This window comes from Gasterosteus aculeatus, chromosome 15 (genome assembly GCF_964276395.1).
Source record: "Gasterosteus aculeatus chromosome 15, fGasAcu3.hap1.1, whole genome shotgun sequence".
NCBI lineage: Eukaryota > Metazoa > Chordata > Actinopteri > Perciformes > Gasterosteidae > Gasterosteus > Gasterosteus aculeatus.
Genome location: NC_135703.1, coordinates 9,399,816 through 9,416,967, shown reverse-complemented (window position 1 = coordinate 9,416,967; position 17,152 = coordinate 9,399,816). Strand labels below are relative to the sequence as shown.

Genomic DNA, 17,152 nt, shown 5'->3' with positions numbered 1-17,152 from the left:
CGGTTCAACGGCAACGCTACGGTGAGGAAAGTGAGTGTTTTTCTCCCAGATTCCCCGTCACGGGCATCGTTGCACTCTGAAGGAGAAGATATTGCCCGAGGTCTGGGATCACATTATCCCTGGTGCTGATCTGGCATCACCGACCACAGAGCTGGAAACAATAGCTCAGTGCCAAACCCTTATTCATAAACGTCAGCTGCAGCCCCGCTTCTTGAAGATGGCCTGAATGTCTGCATGGGTCTGTTAGCAATCTCCACAAATGCATGTGGCTGTGCATACATGCCTGGCATCAGCCGGCCTATTTCCATTGTAAGTGAGCATTAAGTAGCCTTGTGGAGAAGCGGTAATACAGCCTAATGCACCTGAGAGCCCTGAAATCTATAACCATCATCGGCGTCTTCCTGATATTACTGGAACCGTCTCTGTTACTGTTTCAGATAGGAATCTCCAGGGAGAGCTCTCCCCTCCGCTGCTGTAGGGAGAGGTATGCCGGGGGATGCAGAGAGGAAGGGGAGGGCGTGTGTGAGGCAGAGAGGCACCTCTCCATTTCCTCAAGGTGATTCACCTTAATGCACGCTGAAATCAATGTGAAATTGAACTGAAAATTGAACTTTCAGCTCAGTAATGTAGAAGACATGTTGTTATTAAGTCTTTTCCTTCAGCCATGAAGCCGGCTGAAGGACATTTGAACGCTTTTGAATGCTTGTGTTCAACATTGTGGCGCCACGCAGTCCTTGATGGAGTGCCATTGGTCCACTTGGGACCCCGGGCGCACACAGGGGGTCCATACCTGCCCTGCTGCCACTTAAGAGTCTGCAGCTATTGATAGAGCAGCAGCCACCCAGCCTGTGGTTAGCCCGAGTACGTTGCAGGAGAGGGGGAGGGGGGGGGGTCCATTGCTCTGCAGTTTCTGCACCATCTGTTGCGCCCACCGTTTCCATTTGGCAAGACAGGTGTTTTGATGTAGGCCGCGCAAACATCCAGGCCTCTCTGTAATCTCCCAATAAAAGTCACCACAGTTTTCCCGACCGATGCCGGGCGCGTGCTCGCACACTCGCGCGTGCGTAGACGTGCGCGACGAAGCCAGCTGGCACGGGTCGCCATGGTAACACACATCGGTCTCGCAAAATCCGTCGGCGCTTAAGGGCAGGAGGAGAAATGAATAAACTAATGAGATTATAAATTATTGTCGGTATAGCTGAACAGTCGCGAGTATCTTTACCAGACTGCACACGCGAGGAGAAAGTTTATGGGGGCCCATTGTTGACTCCGTTGTGCCTCCTGTAATCTGTTTATGATGAGGAAGTGAACGGGCTCTTCTGTTCGTGGAGGAACGCGCCCTGCGCGCTCGTACGCCTCATACACAAAACTTGCAGTTGCGCGCCGCCTTATTGCATGATTAATTCCAGGCCCGTCTGTCCTCCCCCCTCCACCAGCCCCCCCCCCCCCCCCCACTCCCCTTTCTCCTCTATGAATTACCCAGTTGTGTTTGAAATGAAGAGAGGAATCTCCATCACCACGCAGGCAACAACTCCGCGCGTTGCACTTCTCCTCTCCAGCGGTCCAGTGCCGCAGCTCCCGCGGGCTGCACGGCGGAGGAGCGGACCTGCATCCTAAAGCCAATCGGGTTTTTTTCTTCTTCTTCAATCTATTTCTCTCTCTCTCTCTCTCTCTCTCTCTCTCTCTCTCTCTCCGGGTTTTTATCTTCCACCTCATTGCAGTCTTATCACGTCCCCCCCCCCCCCCGCCCACCCGCCCCCTGCGCCCCCCCCCGCCCCCCCATCCGCCTGAGCTGCTACAGGAGGGGAGAGAGGGAGAGGAGTGCGGCTGAATGTGAACGACATGTCGACAGTCAGCCTCTAAAGTGTTTTCTCGGTCGTTCCCTAATTCTTTGGCGGCGGACTGAGTGAGTATTACCCGCATCCCTGCTCTGCTAAGCGTCGCTGTGTGGATCAGAGAGGCTGCTGAGGAGAGACAGACAATGGGGAATGCAATTGGATTGCGTTACTCTGCCAAGGATTTCCATACATAGCCTGGTAAAGGTCTTTATAGCTTGTGTTAATGACTCGGCTGTTTAATTGGTCATGCTTTAATTCTGCAAACTATCACAATGTGTTCGCTGTAATGTTAGGGGCTAATTGATTTTCTTGGATGGCTGTGGGCAATCCAGGCTGATAGCTCCATGCATGCATTTGAGCTGTGGTGCCGCTGCTGCTTGTTTGATAGTGCAGGTCTGTGTTGGGAGCAGGGGCCCGTGCGAAAAGCCAGTGGGATGCTTGGTGAGGCTCTGTGTGTTCTGACGGACAGAGAGGACGGAGAGGTAGACACTGGAATTATGTGACATGAATAAAATGGTGAGGAATCAGCAGTGACCGTCACCTCTGGTTCGCTTGCGTCAGTGTGCAGGTCTAGAGGAGAGAGCGGAGTAAAAAAAAAAAAAAAAAACCTCCAGAGCGAGAGAGACTCAAGAGACATCAGGGATGGATTGGCACACCTGTCAGACCTGTTTTCAGACGGACAGACGGACGGACGGAGTTTTGGATTGTGCTGCGCTGTCACCACTCAACACATTAGTCCTTTGCTTTGTGGTTGCCATAATGATGCAGAGCTATGCCGACTGCTGACTAGTCCACTCGGCTGATTGAGGAAAGAGGCTCGAGTGTGTTTCTCCTTATTAAGGAGACATGGCCGTCCACCAGGAGGGATCCCAGTGCTCTATCCGTACTCAGTATTGATCTCCTCCACATAGGGGGCTTCGGGCCCAGCAATACACAGTGCATTTGATGAATACCGAGACCTACTGGGACTGTGAATGGGTTCTATTCTCTGTCATATTCCAATTTGTCAAACACTATTGAGCATCATGGCCTAGATTTAATATTTTCTCCTGTAAATCTTCACGGTCCAAAACACTTTAAAAAATGGGTGGATTGTCCTCACATCACAAGGAAAAAAAAGGCTTGCTTTTCACTTGCTTTTGTTGTTGGGGTGACAGAATGTCAACGGGATTGCATCATTATAGCGTGTTTGTTATAAAAGCGCACACTCCTACACGCGTGTCTAGATACCTGGTTCTGGACTTGGCAAGGAAAGCGCACTTTTTGGGATATGGTTTGACCTTTCTCACATTGTTTTCAACACACACACACACTCGCACCCACATGTGACTCCGCTCTGGCGTTGTTTCTCGGCGATGCAGGCGTACATTGTGTGCAGGGCGAGAGGAGGGCTTTGATGTAATCAATATCAGATTTCAGCTCTTTCACTGTGAGCTCTCCTCCTGAGTGGCAGCCTTGACTGACTTCTTGCTGCTTATGCAATCCCACTCCTCTCTCCCACCTCACCCTTTTCCTCATCCTTTTGTACCTGCACTTTGCCCATTACTCTTCCCTTTCTGTCTGCCTCTCCGTTGCTCCATTCCTGCACCCTGTTCCCTCTTTTCCTTTCCCTCCTCGCCCGTCTCTCATTTCCCACCTCCCTGTTCATCTCTCCCCGTCGTAATCATCTCTGTGATTGCTCTTCCTCTCCAGGGCGGTGATGTTTTCGCCGCTGCATCCTTGTCTAACTCGCTGATGCTAGATTATTGCGGTGTGATTACAGCTATACCATACCATGATGATCATTATTGCATTCTGCATGGCGGTCTTCAGCGCTGGATGAGCGGATCGAGATGCTTCATCCAATTTAGATGTCATTAAGACTTGAGAGGAAATATCTCCTTGCGAGACTCGCATCTCAGCTGTTTTTGTAATATCATTATTTGTTTCAAGGGCTGCTGCGACTGTTCTCTGTCTGTTGGTAAAGCGGAGCCGTCCTTGTCACCACCATCAACGTCATCGTCGGCTCATGCCGCTGCCTGTCACCGCACTGCCTTCAAATCAGCTCTTTTGAACATTTTGAAGAGTTTGGATTTTCAGCGACGCTTTCACTCTAGTGTCACTACCACGTTAATGATGATGACAGGACTTGATGGCTGTTGATAACCTAACATATTCTGCTGATTGGTAATATGGGTTCTTTTTTTTGTGGCTCACCCCTTTGTTCTCTGATTGCCATTCATTTTATTAAATGGAGCAGTTCATTAGACTGAAGCATTATGGGTCTGATTTGCATTCACCTAAATTCATATTGCATTAAGAAAACACGTGCGTGACATTTCAGCTTTGCCCCTCCCAACCCTCATTTGTCCAGAAAGCCACTCTGAAAATTATAAAACGTTGTCCAATGTCCGTATTTTAATTCACAGTTCAAAAAATAGGTAGCCGCTGAGAGATTGTTTTTGGCAAACTGCACATAGCGTGTCCTCCAGTTGGTCTTTACATCATTATTCCAGTGTAATGTAATTCTTACCCCGTTGCACTGCCGTCTGTGTGATTTAACTTGTATTTTTCGACCGCTTTAGTATGCTTGTGATGTATCATCAGTCTGATTCATCCTGGACTGACTTTTGCTGTCGCCTCGCTTACTGTTTGCCCTCTTTTAATAGTTTGTGTGCGTGCGTGTGTGTGTTTGTGAATGTACACGCGTATGTATTTATCATAAACCTTGTGCCTCTCCGGGCAGTGCGGTGAAGGGCCGATGCCGGGCCGTAGCCCCAGGCTGCTGCGCTGAGTGGGAGAAAGCAGGAGGATGCAGTGGGTCAATCTGCTGGTGGCCCTGGGCTGTGTGTGTCTGTCCCGGGCGTCGCACACACCCACCCCTACCCCCACTTCCACGCACACCCCTCTGGTGGACAACTCCGAGGAGGAAGTGGACGAGCCGTGCTTCGAGCCGTGCACGTGCGAGGTCAAAGAAGGCGTGCTGCACGTGCACTGCGATGGCCGGAGCTTCACCAATGCCAGCCAGGTACGGTCCTATCGTTCGTCTCATCTACACACTGTGTCCCCAGGTGCACTGTCCTGTCTCTAATGTGCCCCCCGCGTGTCTCCAACTGTTAGAGTTCATGTATTTATTAAGATAACTAATCAGACCTCTAATTAATCATTCAGGTGTCACAGTCATGGGTCCGCCCTTTCAAACTCAACCTACAGAGGAACTCTCTGAGGCGTCTCTATAGCAACGGGTTTCAGCACCTTGGCAACGCTGTGTCGATAAACCTTGGCAACAATGGACTCCAGGACATCAGAGTGGGAGCTTTCAACGGGTTGGCCAAACTCAGACGCCTGTACCTTCACGAGAACAAGCTGGAGGTCTTCAGAAATGATACCTTTGCTGGCTTAGAGGCTCTGGAATACCTCCAGGTGGGTTTGGGAAGATGCTCTGGGTTGATTATCCGTTATTGACAGGATCATTGACACATATCCAAGATTACAATGGAGGAATGTGACAGAAATAGTCAGTGGCCAGCAGGTGGAGGGAGTGAAGGAATCTCAGTGCCAGCTTCCCTGCCGCATTCAGTCTTATTTTTCAACCACAGCAATTATATGTTCATCACATTTTCCCTTTTCCCCCTGCAGGCCGACTACAACGTGATCAAAAGAATTGACAGCGGTGCTCTGAGGTTCCTCTACAAGCTCCGGGTTCTCATCCTCAACGACAACCTGATTCCTGTCTTGCCTGCTCATCTGTTTAGGTAATATTCTGATTATTTCTCTGCAAAGCTTTTAAATTATGCAAAGGCTGATCGTAGAAACATCAGTGTCGGACACAATTAGCCGGTGTGTGCTAGTGTGGAATTAATGGTTCCGTGTCGTACTATTTCATATCATGAAAAACAGATTAATCATCAGATAAAAGCAGATTCGTCAGCAATGGATTGTGTGAACCTTTATTTTCATGTAACGTCATATTGTCCTTTCATCTAATCTAGCTAGCTATCTCCCTCTTCCTCTTGCTCCAGATCTGTGTCTCTGACTCACTTGGACCTGCGGGGAAACCGTCTGAAGAGCCTGGCATATGCCGGAACCCTGGAGTACGTCGGCCGCTCCCTAATGGAGCTACAGCTGGAGGAGAATCCCTGGAACTGTGGCTGCGAGGCCGTGCAGCTGCAGCAGTGGCTGGGTCAGATCCCGTACACGGCCGTGGTCGGGGACGTTACCTGCGAGTATCCCTTCCACCTTCACGGGAAGGACCTGAGGGAAATCCCCCGCAAGGAGCTGTGTGCTAACCTCCCGGATAAAGAGCTACAAGCCGAGGGGGTCGGTGGTCCATTAGCAGGATCACAGCCCCAACATTTGCCCCCGAACTCTAAGCCCAACTCTCAGCCCGGGCGAGTCAGGCCGACAAAACCCTCCTCCATGGTTCATGGCTCCCGCCAGAACACTCACACGTCCTCCACGTCTTCATCCTCCTCGGCAGAACGGAAAGACAGGGAGAGGCAACCGAGGCCGACCAAAAGGCCTCGGCCATCCAGAATATCTCCCACGCCCCGCAGTCTGATGCCCAACCAGAATCCCCCAGTGGCCGGCTACCAAACAAGACCTCCCATCCCCATCATCTGTCCCATGGGCTGCACGTGCAACCTGCACATCACGGACCTGGGCCTGACCGTCAACTGCAAGGAGAATGGCTTCCTCAATGTGTCCCAGCTCACACCCCGGCCCCTCAACGGCCGCAAGCTGTACCTTAGTGGAAACCTAATCCAGAGGATTTATCGCACGGACTTCTGGAATTTCTCCAGTCTTGACCTGCTTCACCTGGGAAACAACCGCATCTCGTACCTCCAGGAGGGCGCCTTCACCGGCCTCACGAGCCTGAGGAGCCTCTACTTAAACGGAAACAACCTGGAGAGGCTCAATCCCCACATGTTCCTGGGGCTGCAGAATCTGAGGTAGGCAATTTATTCTATTTTTTATCACCCACTGCGTTTCAAGCACGTTACCTGCACTGCACTTCAAACAAATTCCCAAACCCAAAACCACTCGTCAGCTTTGGTATTTAGACGTTTGTTTAAAAGTATTTGGAAAAGAATTGTCACTGTAATACTGGCACAGCGCTGAGCAGAACATTTTGATTACCATTATGCCGGAATTTGATTGAAATAAAAAGCTGCCTATTCTTTTCCAGTGCTATTTGTTAGTCACGCTGCCTGATGACACGCTTCAGTTGAAGTGTGAGCCTGGTATGAGTGACAACGTGAACTTTAATGGGGGTTTTTGTATTTGCATACAGAAGTGTTAATAAGGCGCCTGGATGTTGTCAGGAATGTGCTTATTTAGGAAAAGAGCTTATTATGAAAATGCTTATGTATCATTGTCAGATTAAGCTTACAATGAAGAAAATGTCTTATATAATATATATGGCAAATACCTACAGTCAATTTATTGTATTCATCCAGAGAGCTAAACATGGTTGTGTTTGATTAAGACAACAGATCATCTTTCATCCTCTGCTATATAAATAATGAGAGAGTTTCAGCCATAATAACTCTGTATGCGGAACATTGTTCAACTCCAGCATCTCTATATTTCAAGATAAGGCTCAGAACATCGTGAAACCCATTAATTTGACTATTAATCAATAATAAAGATCCTCTCAGGACGATTAAAGTCTTCCTTTTACCCTCTAGTTAACCTTTATTAGTGACTTCAGGGCAAGGGAGCGGTAAGTAATTTAAACAATATCTATTACTTATTACAGCCAATGGTCCTTCATTTGATCACTGGCCTTCGGGGAAAAGTCCACATAATACTTTCTCCCAATGATTTAATTTATTGAGAAAAAAACGTAAATATTCAAGGTGTTTGGAATTTAATATGATATCAATTTTGCCAAGTCAAGTCACCGAACAAAATTACACAATTTAATGCAAATTGGTTATTCAGCTGTGAAAAGGGAGAATTACATTTTTTTACAACTTTTTACATAAATATTGCTTTAATCAGGAACCATGACCCTCTACAGATTTAAGACTAATAATATGTAATGTTGTCACACATTCTATATCTTTACTGTCAGATATCAATCGATAGTGATGTACAGCGATAGTGTCCTCTAACTTTCACCACGTCGCATTTATCCTCCTAATTCCAATATTAATGCTTAGTTTATTTCCACGTATACAGAGATATTGCAACGTGTCGTCTCCTCTCTTTAGGTTCCTTTATTTTGAGTACAACGAGATCCACGCAGTTGATCCCGGGACCCTCGACTCCATGCCGTCCCTACAGCTGTTGTTCCTAAACGCCAACCTTCTGCGCAGCCTCCCTCTCGGCGTGTTTTCTGGAGTTAATCTGGCTCGGCTCAATCTAAGAAACAACCACCTTCTGCACCTGCCCATGGAGGGCGTGCTGGAGCATCTCACCGGACTGGTTCAGGTTGGTGCAAACCTACGACCGCACTTGATCTGAATGGTTGAGGGGGTTCACGGTGCAGGTGGTGGATGCTTGAATAAACTATTTTGAGCCGCTAACATGGTGTGTAAATGAGTCAGATTCCTGGCACTGAGCTTTCAGCTGGCCCAGTAACACGCATTTAGTTTAGTGACAGTGGCAGGTCGAAAAATACAAATCATTAGATCACCCCTGTGGATTTGCTAAACGAAAATGTGCATAATTATACAGAGTATGTTTATTTCAAATGTCAGACCATGAGATTAGAAAGACGAATAGATCACAAAGACTCATGCCATTATCACAGCTTGAGGAACCAAACAAAATAAGCATAAATCTTGGATCAAGCTGTATACCTGCTTGTAAAACCACCAGCAGCCCCTGATCTCCGGGCTTCAGGCACAGTTCCAGCTTTCTCCGCCAATGGTGTCGTCTGTTGTTTTGAGAGCTCTGCTGTGGCACGTGGGGCCGTGGTTGTGCCTCAGGTATTCTATTTGGAATAAATGCAAGTGACTCAATTTGCAGAAGTGGTTGTATTAAACATGAGCTAAACTGTAGAAAGCTGAACCCCTCAAGTTTTTCATTGTTGCTGTAATTAACACAAATAGACAGTGCAAAGCACAACATTGGTTCACTGTATGTGTGCGACATTACTCTGCACATTTAACTGCAGCATTCCGTGACCGGTTGCCGTGCACAACGCGCCGATAAGCGCCGAACCCGAGAAATTACATTTTTTTTTTCATCCTACCTCCTCTCACTTCAGCAAATTTAAGGTAGGCTTTTCTTAGAAAGCCAGAGTAGAACGAGGTATGGTGGGTGCGGATTAGCCTGAATGTCATTGTGAATTTCCATTTTTACTACGCTCCATGAAGAATTCCCGATCTCAGGTAGTGCGGCTGAGGGCAGCCGTTCAGAGGCTGTTTCTAAATGTTTGTTCAGGGGAAGGAACACAGTGGTTTATGGAGCTGAAGGAACCGTATTAAAGTGTAATGTATTTTGTGCCGTTTTACTCTGGAGAGCGTTTAAGATATTCACCAATTGGATACATTGTGTGCCTTATTCATGAAGCCCCGCCATATCACCATTATGTTTATGCAAAATCTGCTTCAATTTAAATGCATTAATTGTGAATTTATGGAATTTCACAGGCTTGTTGTTACTCTGACAGAGCCACATGAGCGCTGACCACGGACCACAGAAAATAATGTGACAATAATATCACCTGTTAACTTGGTGCAGGCCTGTTTTTAGCTCTGGAAGTGGGATTTCTGAGCTCTGTCGGTGTTTTGCACAGTAAAATCAAAGGGCAACACAGATGGAAGGAGGTTGGAGTTTGCCTGTGCTGTAAAAAAAAACCAAGGAAACCTGTCAACTTTGATAATGTGCAGCAGTATGTACAGTTTAGAGTCATTGTTACCATCAAGTAGGGGATTAAACAGTTACACCCACCTACATGCACTGATATTATTTAATACCTCACAGATGTCACTGTTATCTAAAAAAAATAAGCATCATTGAGGCATTAAAGGAAAAATGTTTTTTTATTAGTCATTTAATAGCAGCTCAAAGGGAAATGAGTCTTCCCTTTGAAAAGAATGTTACAAAATTGAGGAGACTGTGCCAGACATATGTACAGTTCGGGGCTACATATGTCTTTCTCAGTAAATGCAAAGAATATGTTGTAGCCCACTCGCGCTCATCTTTGCCAGCAGCAGTGAAGAAGCTTCCTCAGCCTCGTCTCACCTTGCGTTATGTTAGACAGAAAAACAATGCACAGTCCAGAAAGATGGATGAAAACAACACAGTAATTCACCGGGATTGACAGGAAATCTTTTAATACCGAACTAACAATCACCTGATTATCAGTTTGATTTGAATGTGAGTTAATACTTGCACAGATTAATCTTTGAGGGGGACATTTTGACATTTTGGGAAATATTCAATAGTTTGCGTTGAGTTATATGAGATGAGTGATGGCCCTTTTGTGTCCTGTCTGTTTAATATGAGGCTCCATCGGGCAGGCAGACTGTTAGTTTGTTACTCCGGCAACAGGGAACCTGATTCCGTCAAGAGGTACTGTGTATATATATATATATATACATTACATTACATTAAAAAATCCAGAATTATTAAAAAAGGACATCCATCCAAAATACCACATGAAGACACATGATTATCATAGTGGGCAGTCTGTACACTCATACCATAGAACCCATCTTCTTTCACATATCTTGAGGACAGATCAAAGGACCCCGTCCAAAAAACGCCATGCTGGTGTTCCCACTTTGCAGCTTTATTCATCCTCCTTTCCAACAAACTAACATGGATGTTTCCAAATAGATACATTAGGTGGTCTAGTTTCATATGATAATATAGCATCTTCCGCCAAGCTTTAAGAATCCTTTTACAGGCTCTTGAAGATAGAATGTTGCTCCACCAAAGGCTTAATAAACGTGAATCTTTTTTAAACCGGATTAATAATTTCCACCTCAAATACCAATTTCTTTTCTGTTATCAGACCAGCAAAAGAGTCTTTCTATTGAATCTAATATTTAAGGAATGCGACTGTGGTGGCGAGCCAGCAGCTGGGACAGTCAAAACAGGTCTTAATACTATTAACATTGATTCAAGTCTAGAACTCAACTGATAGTCAGGTATAGAGGTAATTATAGCCACGAAATTCATTACGAGATTCTATTAAAAGATTAGCTGTCAGTATACATTTACTTCTCTTAGTCTTTACATTATTTTCAGTTGGTTGGTTGGCACAAAATAAACCAGTGGATGTGTTTATGCACTGAAAACAAGTTGTATACGTTTCCTTTTCTTTAACAATATCTGCCGATAGAGCACTTGAAACCGCACAGCACAGCAAAAACACACACGAATGAGAGATAAACACAAAAAGCTCGATAAAAGTCCCGTCATTTAACAAGCGTAACAATGCATTTTCCAGAATGCAAGATAGTCCCATCAAGTAAATGCAAGTAGAGTCAACAAAATGTTACACAGTCCTAAAAGATGATAGTTCAGTGTGCAAAACCGTGAGCAGGATTTCCCCACCGTTTTTTATTAATACGCACTTTTATTCAATTGTCTGTTGGGGTTTATGATACATACAAGAATAATTATTGTAGTATATTTTTATTTAATCACAATTGTTTTTGTAGTATAATATTCTATTTCTCTGCAGGCAATAGGGAAGAAATTTGTCATGTAATCTATAAACGTATACATAACATGGAGGTTTTTTAGCAAACGCCCAAAAAGGAAAACCCAAATATCTAATACTGCAACATTAAAAGTGAGTGTTTGTTATTTCCCCCAGAATAAAAGATTACGGGTCTCTTCTCATGTTGCACTGATGGTCTGCAATCACCCAGAGATGCCAATTTCTCTACCGACAATAGCCTCAATGGACCAGAAACCCTTGCTCTTTGCTCCTCACTATTAGTACCGCTCCATCTCCACCTACATGAAACACAAGCCCCCGGATAGAACGAGCCTGTGCCCCTTCCAGAAGGGTTGTTGATGTTGCTCTGGGAAATATAGGAAATCACTATCAGAGGTAGAAGTCGATGAGGCAAGCAAACGGAGCGGGAGTACACTATCAAAGTAAATTGCAACACTTATAAAAAATAAAAATATCTCTTTAAATGCATTCAAGGTGTTTAGAATTTGAGAGTGTCCCTGAGCGGGTTTGACGCATTCATAACGCTTTGTGTGCGTAGCATCTCACATAACCTTTATGAAGGCTGCTTTCCAATGTACACATTTAAAAAAAAAAAATTTTGCAGGTGCTGCAGATTCTTCTTCTAATGCACTCTTTTCATCTGGCCTGTGTATTATTCAAAGGACAATGAAACACATTCATCAGGGTGGAGAAGGCTTGGCAAGCCGAGGCTCCGAGGCGTCTCGTCACCAGGGAGTACAGCAGGATCCCCGTGCCAGAATGTCCGGAACCTGCTTACAGTACAACAGCTATATTTCTAACTAGAGCAATTCTGGTGACTGACAGGATATTTCTGTTTGGGCAAAGTGGTCAATTATAAGACACGCCGAGAGAATCTTAAATTTCTTGCCTGAAGGTTTCTTTTTTTAATGGCTCCCAAGTAAATTTGGGACAATTATTGCTTGATCTTTGATCTGCGTCATGATGATAAAAACCCACAAGAGCCAAATTGAACCGTCTGCGGCTGAAGCATGGCAGTTTCCATCCGAAATGGCATTATTTTGGGTCGAAAGCTTTTTTTTTTTTCTTTTTTTTTCTCCCTTATTATGATGATAAGAAAAACTCAAAATGTAGAATGTTACATTGAGAACGCTGGCTGTTTGCTTCTGCTACCATATCGTATACCCTATGATGATTATATATTACCAATACCAGACTTTTTAAGTCGAACAACTTTACTGCTTTATGTTCAAAATAAAATGGGATTCATACATTCGCATTTTCTCCAACACTCACACCTGTCGGGCCAACTGAGGGCTCATAATTTCCCTTCAAAACAAGGGTTTGATTGACAAGTTGACAGCAAATCACACACTAGGTGACCAGGCGTATAAATTGTAAGCAGTGTTGGAAACGTTGGACAGATGCTTACAAAAGAGAAGGGGATAGAGCCCTTGGGATGTGAAGGCAAACATACCCGGAATAAAATGCTTCAAGAATTTCAACCAGATGGAGGATTGTAGTTATGAAAGTTATTAAACTCTAAAAAACATGCTGCTTTTTTAGGTTTTCTGGTCATATGATTGTTTATCTACATTTTTGTTTTTTAATGTGCATTGATGCTGAATCACAGTCGTGTCACAATGACGCAGTAACAAGGCAAACCTGAATCAGTCGACCTTTAATGTCGTGGAAGTGTTCAAATTCAGTTAAAACTGCAGCATATTGTTGTTTCTACTCACCCTTCAATCGCAATTATGTCATTATGTGAGCCTCACAAAAGCCCACATTGGGATCTCCAATAAAGGGATGGAGCATCCTGTTGTTCTGTCCGGGGCATAGAGATGAAGAAGTCATACCATGGCAATGCTGAATCATCTAAAATATCATCTATCTTTCTCTGCAGACGTGTTGACCTAACCAAATTAGCACGACAACATTTGTGCGTGCACCTTGGAAGAGTGACAGAGAGGATAACAGCTTTCATTGCCAGTGTCATTGCTAAAGATATGGAACAGATCAGCTCTGCAGGCAATACAATGTGACGAGAGTGATTCCTTTTGTGCATAATCTGCTTTACCCTTTTCAAAATGTGAATGCAAAGTGAATATCTGAGGTTTTTTTTAGGACACTCAATCAATAGCTGGCAATGAGCAAATGGATTTACACACACACACACACACACACACACACACACACACACCTATTGGATTGTGGCAAAGGGGAGAGTTGCATCACATTCCGTCTTGTTAAAAAACAAAGTGCTGTGACTCGTCACACAAATCCTGCCGGTGAGTTTTGTCAATAACCACTCATACAAACTCTGAGTGGTCTTTATTGTTAACTGAAATGTTCCTACAACCTGCTGTAGCCCACCTGTGAACCACTTTCAAAGAGAGCCCTCGTAGATGTGTAACTTGAATTGGCCACTGCCCAGTTGCTCTGCATTAATGCATCGTGCCTGTGCACAGCCATTGAGGAAACTTCATCTTCAACAACATTATTTACATTAATCAGGGCTTTGCATCATCTGCATATTCAAAACAAATCATTAAAAAGTAGAGCTGTGTTGTATTATGCAAATGCAGAAAGACTCTAGTCAGAGGCAAAGGAAGCTGACAAAACAGCATTTTTATTGTTTTCATCTATAGCAAAAGACCAATATGCAGTACAACACAAGAATCTCAGCTAAATTATGTACTTTCTGTTTGCACTTCACAAAGTAATTAGTGTACTGTTAAACAATGACAAAGCGCTGTGACGTTATGTGTTCCCCCAGGTGGACCTGCAGCAGAACCCTTGGGAGTGCAACTGTGAAGCAGCTCCGTTGAAGCGTTGGCTGGAGGGGCTCAGTGCCGTGGTGGTGGTGGGAGAGGTGGTCTGCCATTCCCCAGAGAAGACCAAAGGAGTGGATCTCCGCTCCCTCTCCATGGAGCTGCTCTGCCCTGAGCTGGAACCCCAGGAGGAGGACCGGGAGCAGGAGGAGCAGACAGCCACCTCCACAGCAGCAGACAGCGGCGTGTCGGTTGGCTACCCCGGCTCGGGGCTGGGGCCGCTGATCCCTCCGGGGAAGGATTCAATCCCTCTGTCGGTGTTAGTGCTCAGCCTGCTGGTGTTGTTTGTGTCTGCATTCTTTGCGGCGGCGGCACTGATCGCCTATGCCCTGAGGAGGAGGGACAAGCTGCCGTTCCGTCGCCAGGGAGAGGTAGACTTGGCGGGCATCCAGATGGAATGTGGCATCTTCACCGAGCAGACGCATCACCACCACCACCACCACCACCACGGCCTGCCGGAGACGCCGCCTCCGCCTCCCACCGAACACGGCCACGTGTACGACACCATCTTGCCCCAAGAGGCCGTGCTGAAAGGTAAAGGCACCAACCCCGCTGCCGGCCCGCACATGTGTAGCAACCCCATCTACAAAGAGGAGCCGGACGCAGCCGTGAAACAGCGGCCACAGCAGACGTTTGTTTCTCCCAAAGAGATCAAGGGAGGGTACTGCTCCGCAGCAGAGAAGCAGAGGGAGTGGACTCTGGAAGTGTCCTCATCGCCCATCAACACCGTCACGGGAGCAATGGGGCCGCTCCCCGGCCTCCACGGGAACGGCATCCTCTGCCCGACGGTGATCGACAGCCAAGGCCCGACCCCTAAGGTCGAACTGGTGGACTGCCTCTTCAGACTCTCTGCCCCGGAGTTCAGGGATCTGCCCGACAGGTACGCAAGGCCACCGCCCTGCTACCCTCACCCCCAAGACTCCAATCAGGACGCCAGACCCGACGAAACGATTGTGGTCAGCAGCGCCGGCTCCGCTGTGGGCGGTGGCAACGGCAGCCAGAGCGAGCAGGGAGCAGGGGAGCAAAGAGCCAGGCTGAGGACCACACCGGACTACATGGAGGTGCTGGACCGGTCTTACCAGTTTTAAACACCCCCTCCCCTCTTCCTCTTCCTCCTCCTCCTCCTCTTCCTGCTTCAGTTGTATCCTTATCATCCGCCTCAGTGGTGATGAATCATACAGTAACAATGACTCCTGTGGCTTTTCGAGGAGCCTGTGGGGGAGCGGGACCACACTACACACATGTTTATTCCTGGATAACGAGTTGAGGTCAGTTTTTGTGTTTTCCCCACTACTGTCGTATAGGTTGGTATTTGGCAAGGATTTGCTGATCCCAGATCTCTGCCTGGAGGCCAAACTTCAGCTGCAACTCCTACTGATTTTTTTTCTCTTCTTCTCCCTCTATTACGCCTCACAATCAAAAAGTACAGAGGCTCCGTTTTTCTACTCGGCGCCACAATGAGCAGGAGACAGTGTGCCGGTGGTGGGCGTCTGTGTTCACATTATCGGGCTCTTCGCAACATCGAACACAGAGTCATAAACTGCGAGAGTCAGAGGGTGTGGAGCAAACCGGGTGGACGCCGGTTAAGATGGATAAAGAAGCAAAGCGAGAGGGAGATAAATGACTGAAAACAGCCAAGTGCCTTAGCAATGAACAGCCAGCAGTGTGGTCAATGCTTATTTTTCTATGAATACAGATCTATTTATCTAAACAAAGAGGTTTGACTACCAACGGATGGGACGCTGATGGACGACTGAGACTGAAAGCAATCAAAGCCGCCGCATAATTGCATTCCCTGGATGCGCCAAAAAGGATAATATACCCAGTAAATATTGGAGTTGTTTGTATGCAGTTCAGTTCATTCTCATCTCATCCAGTTAACTTAATTTGCTTATCCAGTTGATTTTTCCCAGAGCTAGATGGGCCACACATCCAGGTGTGGCTGATTAATATGTGAAATGATGAAAAGATTCTGGTTTTAATGGATGAAAGGATACAGAAGTTATTTTTTGTAATGCAAGACAAAACAAAGGAAGGCCGACGCACAGAAGGACATTGTGGCAATGGATGCATTTTGGATTTCTTAATCAGCCAGACTAAAGAAGGCCACAAGGACCTCTGCTTTCCGCTTTCTTTCATTGGACAAAGGCACACAGGTTGTTGTATTGATTTTTAAGTATTTCTCAGAGGAAATTTAAATGGCAAAAAAACAATGGACGTAAACTACAGGACCTGAAGGCATTTTTTTCTTCTGTCAAAAGAAGACGGACAGACACTTAATTCAACTATTGATTATTATCTTTTACGGAGGTACCTTTTTATGCTTTCATCTCCTACCAATAGTAGAGGCAGTTGTGAATATATTTATTCTTAGTTTTTGCGTGTTGAAGCTCTCCTGCAAAGGGTCATGTTATATTAATGTATAGGATGATTCTGCATCTGGTTCAGCCTTCTTACCGCCGACCCACGAAATACAATAAAGGGTGCTACGTAAAAACCTTGCGCAGCTGGTATGTGACAAACCGACACACACACTCAAACACACACAAACACGCACACGAATGCCCTGAGCCCCATAGATGCAGACTCACTCTCTCCGTCTCCATTTCCTTAATAGGGCATGAAAGACACAGCTCGAGGTGTACTAAGCCCGTGAGCTTGTCCGTGCAGCGTGTTGGGAGGATCAGATGAGACTTGAGCCTTCAAGGTTCCTCCCACAATGAGGATGGAGATATAAAAGTTAATAGTGTGAAATCTAGCACATTGATGGTATAAAATCAATACGATCTATTTGCGAAATGGGGACAGTGTGGGGCTGGTGGCCCCGGAGACAAGGTCGAGAATTGCTCCATCTCTCCGGCTCTGTTTCTCTC

General features: G+C 46.0%; 1 protein-coding gene across 2 annotated transcripts; it reads left to right on the top strand.

The window, feature by feature from the left end:
* Positions 1 to 1,760: 1,760 nt before the first annotated feature.
* On the top strand, positions 1,761 to 16,776 carry LOC120832785 (SLIT and NTRK-like protein 3). Of its 2 annotated transcripts, none has more exons than XM_040199370.2 (7): positions 1,761 to 1,906; positions 4,564 to 4,845; positions 4,989 to 5,240; positions 5,457 to 5,572; positions 5,840 to 6,769; positions 8,036 to 8,255; positions 14,225 to 16,776. In XM_040199370.2, exons 2-7 carry the CDS (start codon positions 4,630 to 4,632, stop codon positions 15,365 to 15,367), a joined length of 2,877 nt encoding a protein of 958 aa, XP_040055304.2. In that variant the 5' UTR covers positions 1,761 to 1,906; positions 4,564 to 4,629; the 3' UTR covers positions 15,368 to 16,776. The 2 variants fall into 2 exon arrangements, with proteins under 2 accessions (XP_040055304.2, XP_040055305.2); XM_040199371.2 differs by having other exon boundaries at positions 1,815 to 2,036.
* The last annotated feature ends 376 nt before the right edge of the window (positions 16,777 to 17,152 follow it).

What these genes read in the sequence shown, in the direction of transcription:
- LOC120832785 (XM_040199370.2), top strand. Translation starts at nt 4,630, where the DNA reads ATGCAGTGGGTCAATCTGCTGGTGGCCCTGGGCTGTGTGTGTCTGTCC. An exon ending in AGGCTCTGGAATACCTCCAG is followed by an intron (nt 5,241 to 5,456) that starts GTGGGTTTGGGA and finishes TTCCCCCTGCAG; the next exon opens with GCCGACTACAACGTGATCAA. An exon ending in CTGGGGCTGCAGAATCTGAG is followed by an intron (nt 6,770 to 8,035) that starts GTAGGCAATTTA and finishes TCCTCTCTTTAG; the next exon opens with GTTCCTTTATTTTGAGTACA.